The following is a 5,546-nucleotide window of genomic DNA, read 5'->3' as shown; positions in this document are numbered from 1 at the left end:
CGACCCACTGCCGTAAAACGAACCAGGTCTAAGGACAAGGAGCTACTATTGGCTTTCAGTCATGAGTTTGACAGACATAGCAGTCCCAAAAGAAAAAGAAAAGAACAAAAAAGCCTTGCGTACGAAAAAGCATGTGCTCATTTCTTATTTGATTTTTTTGAGCTAATCAGGAGCAAATCAGTACCAGTATGGATCGCGTGCACTAGAAAGTCTAGAATGTCGTGAATTCATATGTGGGTTGGATGTGACTAGTCAAGAACACAAGTCAACCAAGTCCCTATTAAATGTCTACAAATTCGGACTCTACTCAACTTCTCGACCAACTGTTTGGATTCACATGAAGTTGTCCGCCCTTCAGTCAACGAATGCCAAAATAATAATTTGGTAACGGTCAACGCACTGATCTGTCTTTGGGACAAGATTAACATATACCCAGTTACAAAATAACATTTCCCAAATATTTTTTTTAAGGAGCACATGTAATAAAACACTTACCAAAAATCTACATTACACATTACTTCCTCATCATAATCTCATAAAATTACATCGACTATCATGCAACTTCCTTTATAAAGCACATAGCTTTTCAGCTTATATCAAAGTAGAGACCTAATTGGTTGGTTTAACCGAAGCGCTGTTCTAATTTTCTCCACCATCTCGATGCCTCGACTCGATTTCATTTTCTTCCACATGCTCACCGGACATTTCCTCAAGCGAACGACCCTTGGACTCGGGCACTAGCAAGGTGAACAGCATGCCCAAGAAGTTGACGAACCCTAATATGATCAGTGTCTTCCTCACGCCGATCCCGTTCGCCGCGTACAGGAACCCGAAGGCCCCCACCATCGCCCCGGCCTTCCCGGCCGCCGCGGATATCCCGTGGCACGTCGACCGGAGCCTCGCCGGGAATATCTCCGCGGGCACCACGAACGTGGTCGCGTTTGGCCCGAAGTTGGCGAAGAAGAAGGTGAGCGAGTACATGACCACGAACCCGATCCGGTTGTCGGGCAGCGTCCAGTGGTGGTACGGGATCGCGAGGGCAAACATGAACACTGTCATGAAGAAGAAGCCCATCAGCTGGATCGCGAACCGACCCATCCGGTCGATCAAAGCCACGGTGAACCAGTACCCTGGGACCGTGCTGCACATGGCAATCAAGGTTTGCGCCCGGCCGATTCGGAATACCTCCTCAACGGCGTTCATGGTCTTTGCCTTGGGGATCCACCCGATGGCGGTGAAGATGTCCTTTTGGAATAGGTTTTGACTGTAGAAGGCGATGTCGAGCAAGAACCACGTGGTTGTCGTCCCAAGCAAGTGGAGGCCATGGCGGCGGAGGAACTGCCTTGAGAAGAGGCCGAACTCGTTCCTCTGCTTCTGGGCCAGGCGTTCCACCTTCTCTTGCTCCACCTCAAGGTCGACCTGGAGGACTTTCGACATGTCGGCCGCGGCCTTCTTGGCATTCTTGGCGACCAGGGCCGTGTAGCGGGCTGTCTCGGGCATCTTCATGCGCCAGTAGTAAGTGAGCAGAGCAGGGAGGGCACCGAACATCAGGATGATCCGCCACACGTAGTCAGCCTCAGGCACGGTGGAGTGTGCTGGGTCAGCTTCGTACGCCGGAGCAGGGTATTTCGAATTGAAAGTCGCGGAGACTATGATGGCGACCATCCCACCTGCCAGAATCCCAAAACCCTGCATCGCGAAGACCGCAGCGATGAATGCACCCCGAGTCTTCTTGTTGGCATACTCAGACATGATTGTGGCCGAGAGAGGGTAGTCCCCGCCGATTCCGAACCCGAGCCAAAACCTGAAGAAGCACAGAGTGGCCATGACCCCTCTCGGTTCGTGGCCGAAGGAGAGACCCGAGGTGACAGAGCATAGGACCATGACCATGAGGGTCATGCCATAGACTCGCTTCCGGCCCATCTTGTCGCCGAGCCAGCCGAAGAAGAGCTGGCCAGCGAGGGTGCCACAGAAGGCGACGCCATTGACCGCGGCGGACACGTTTGAGGGGAGACTTCCTGGGGTGGCCGAGCCCGGCGCCGTGTAGTAGATGCGGCCAAGCAGTTTGGTGACGAGGGAGATGCAGAAGAGGTCGTACGCATCGGTAAAGAATCCCATGCCGGCGATCACAATCGCTGTGAAATGGTACCACTGCGTCTTGGCCACATCGAGAGCGTTTAGGACTTGCAGTTGTTCCTTTGCCATGAGTAATGTCTCTGCAACTTTTTCGCAATAGCCAAAACCAAAGTGAATGCTATTACTGTAATTCACGTTAAGCTAAGGAACAAATCACATGTGAACATGTAGTAAATAAGAGGACATATTTGTGGGAACACATGCATGTGAACAGTACTCTTTTGGAGGGTCCTAGTGTTTAAATGAGCGAGCCAAAAGAGAGGACAAGTGAAAGTGAAAGTGAAGTGAGAAAAGGACTTAAGAGCATCCTAGAAAATCATAGGACAACAAAGGGAGACCACAATAACTATTTCGCATGATTCAATTATCTTTATTAATCTTCGTAATACAAAAGATGGGTGTTTTGTTTGGTAGATGTACGTCGTAGGTCACGGGTCATATGTCAACCTGATCTCATCGATTAATTTGGCTTGGCCTAAGGATGTGAAAGCAAAACCGAAGCTCCGTGAAGACAATCACACGAGAACCACGAAAAGTGAGACGTAATTATAATAATAAAAGCTTATTATCGTGAGCGGAAGAAGCCCAAGGCCCATCTAGAGAGCTAAGCTGCTTCGTGCCACTTCAACCGAGCCAATTCCAGAACACTCGAGTGAAGATGCGAACGACAGACAGCATAAGAAACAGGGGAATGGTGTAAAAGGAAGGAAAAAACAAAAAAACAAACAGTGAAAATCCTCAAAAATCAAACACCCCGAATCGAAAGTCACTTCTCACGACAAAGATCTCTCGTTGATGCTTCAGAATTCAAGAATCGAAACTCTGTTTTAAGTCCACGAAAGTCGAAAAGCGCGTAGCGGTATATTCTCTAGCTGTATCTCTGATGATGTTCACTTGCTGAGAAGCTTCTCAAGACATGAACGAGCACGCAAGATCGTCGAATCGAATATGGCAGACCCATCAAACCCAGCAAGAAAAGAAAGAAACATCAGTCTGTGAACAGGGCAACAAACCTGAACAGTCTCGGAGGGTTTAACTATCAGCGAAAATGGTGCCTCCCTCTGCTTCTTGCTTCTCCCCGGAGAGCTTCAGATAGACGATTCGATTTCTGTTCTGCAACGGCGGAAATGAGTAGATAGACTGTTCAAGAAGTCAAAGTTAGTAAATGCATGCAGCCGAAAAAGGGGCGAAGGGAGGTGTTTCTTGGTTCGTTGCATTCAAGAATAGAGAGAGAGAGAGAGAGAGAGAGAGAGAGAGTGGTGTACGTGCTACGGCATGGAGGCCTCCGTATATAAAGGCAACGGGCTCTCGTTTGAAAGGAATCGTTTCATTTTTTACGAGGAATATTCCACAATTTCTTTGGCCAAATTAAAAAAAAAAAGCACCAACTTTAGGTCAAGGAATAATTCTGATCCGAACTTTTTTTATCCCGTAAAAAAGTACCAACTTTAGGTCGAGTGACAATTCTGGCCCCAACTTTTTTTGTCTCATAAAAAAGCACAAACTTTCACTTAAATCTCAAATATGACCCTTATTAACTTAGAACCATTGATTATCAAACTTGACTATTCCACCTTAACAATAAATCCACGTGTCTTGCTGATTGGATTTAAAGTACTATTCATTGTCTTATTCTCTGAACCACAGCTTGAAGAATAACGGCGAAACTGTTCATCTCCTTCACTTCACTTGCAAATCAAAAATATCTCTAGATTGAATCTCTCTGTCCAGACTTCATCGTTTTGTCGTAATCTGAAACTGTCGTAATCGTAATCTGAAGCTGTAGAATTGAAAAGGGCTATTACTTAAATCGAAAGAAATTACAAATAGAATGATGAAATAGTGAATAGAGTGAGGGTTTATGAGATATTTAATGAGATCATCAACGTGAAAGAAGGAGAGGGAAACTCACTAAAATTGCCAATTAATCAAATTGACTAAGGAGATTCAAGTTTCCTGATGAATCATCATGTCCCTTTTCTTTAACCAGATTTAAAAAAGCATACCCTTGATCAACGAGCCTTTTTTTTTTCGTGATGATCACATCGACCAAATACTAACCTTGTAGTGCCTCGTGAATCAGGGATCTCCACGGATTCCATATCGGTGAGAGTTTACAAAAATCGATTTTCTAAAATTTGGAAACAAATGAGTCTCCCAAAATGATTCTATGGACGTGGTGTGGTGACTTGCTCAATTCGTCTCGGACCATCTCACAGTGTCGGGCCATTTCATAATTAGCTTAGTAAATAGGTTAGTGGCGACTCTAAGGCTCCGTTCATTTCGTAAAAAATGTTACGTTTTTTAAAAATGTTTTCCAGAAAACCATTTTCCTGGAAAATAGCATAATTTTCTAGTGTTTGGTTAAAATCTGAAAAAGTCTTGGAAAATATTTTCCGTTGTTCAGTATGGAAAAGATTTTCCTCCTTGCAATATTTTTAATAATTTTTTTATTTTTATTTTTAAAAATATTTTTATTTTTCTTTTTTTCTTTTTTTCTTCTCCGGTTGGTCGCCAGACATGACGGCGGCTGGCGACCGGCCACGGGCGAGCTTGAGCCTTGCTACAAGCCGGCGAGGCTCGAGCTCACTAGATTTTGGCGAGGTCGAGTTTGCCCGTGGCCGGTCACCGGCTGCCGCCGTGGCTAGTGACCGGTCGGAGAAGAAGATAGAAAAGAGAAAGAAGAAGGAAAAAGAAAGAAAAAATAAAAAAGATAATTAAAAAAATAGAATTTTAAAAAAAGAAAATAAAAATAATTATAATGAATGATGAAAGAATGAGGGGGGAAATGTTTTCCTCTTTTCAAAAAGTGGAAAATATTTTCCTCACTTTTGAAAGTGATTGTCCATTGAGGGAAAATGTTTTCTGTGGTTAGTTTATTTTCCGCCTCCTGAATACCAGAAAACCTAGAAAATGTTTTCCTGAAAAATATTTTTCACGAAACGAACGAAGCCTAAGACAATACCAAATTACTGAGGGAAACCAAGGTGCGATCAATAGGGTTTAGGAGAGTTCATGTGAAGTGTAAGCGCCACCTCACAAGATGATAGTTTGCATTCATTGAGTAATCCATTAGCCGTCTCGGGGTCCGCTCCAAGAGTGTCATGACAAACTCAAGTTCCTTCTTTTTTATTGCTAATTTGACATAATAACAACGTATTTAGTTTTTCTAATATATAGATATATATATATATGTATATATATGTGTGTGTGTGTGTCTAGGCATTACAATTACCTAATTTTTTTTATTTTCTAAAGAGAGGGACTACGACTACCAACCTTTAAGGACAAGAGAGAGATGGGGAGCTCAACATGAATCAGATGATGGGGGCAGTGGTCGTCTTTGAGGTAGGAACAGGCTTTCTCGATTCACCCCGACCAGGGTTCCTCTAATCCAGCTCGGGGTGAGC

At 44.3% G+C, this 5,546-nt stretch overlaps 1 protein-coding gene across 2 annotated transcripts; it reads right to left on the bottom strand.

Annotated features, from left to right (window-relative positions):
• Positions 1-429: 429 nt before the first annotated feature.
• On the bottom strand, positions 430-3,377 carry LOC115688953 (low affinity inorganic phosphate transporter 1-like). Of its 2 annotated transcripts, none has more exons than XM_030614916.2 (2): positions 3,150-3,377; positions 430-2,222 (listed from the first exon to the last, which is right to left on the bottom strand). In XM_030614916.2, exon 2 carries the CDS (start codon positions 2,203-2,205, stop codon positions 640-642), a length of 1,566 nt encoding a protein of 521 aa, XP_030470776.1. In that variant the 5' UTR covers positions 2,206-2,222; positions 3,150-3,377; the 3' UTR covers positions 430-639. The 2 variants fall into 2 exon arrangements, with proteins under 2 accessions (XP_030470776.1, XP_030470777.1); XM_030614917.2 differs by having other exon boundaries at positions 430-2,216.
• Positions 3,378-5,546: the final 2,169 nt, after the last annotated feature.

Source organism: Syzygium oleosum, unplaced genomic scaffold (genome assembly GCF_021117445.2).
Source record: "Syzygium oleosum isolate NSW1041296 unplaced genomic scaffold, Sole_v2.1 Sole_v2.01, whole genome shotgun sequence".
In the NCBI taxonomy this organism is placed as follows: Eukaryota; Viridiplantae; Streptophyta; class Magnoliopsida; order Myrtales; family Myrtaceae; genus Syzygium; species Syzygium oleosum.
Note: the sequence above shows the minus strand (reverse complement) of the source record. Positions and strands in the feature narration are given on the sequence as shown.

Bases quoted from the DNA above. Each gene is read 5' to 3' on its own strand.
- LOC115688953 (XM_030614916.2), bottom strand. From the start codon at position 2,205: ATGGCAAAGGAACAACTGCAAGTCCTAAACGCTCTCGATGTGGCCAAG.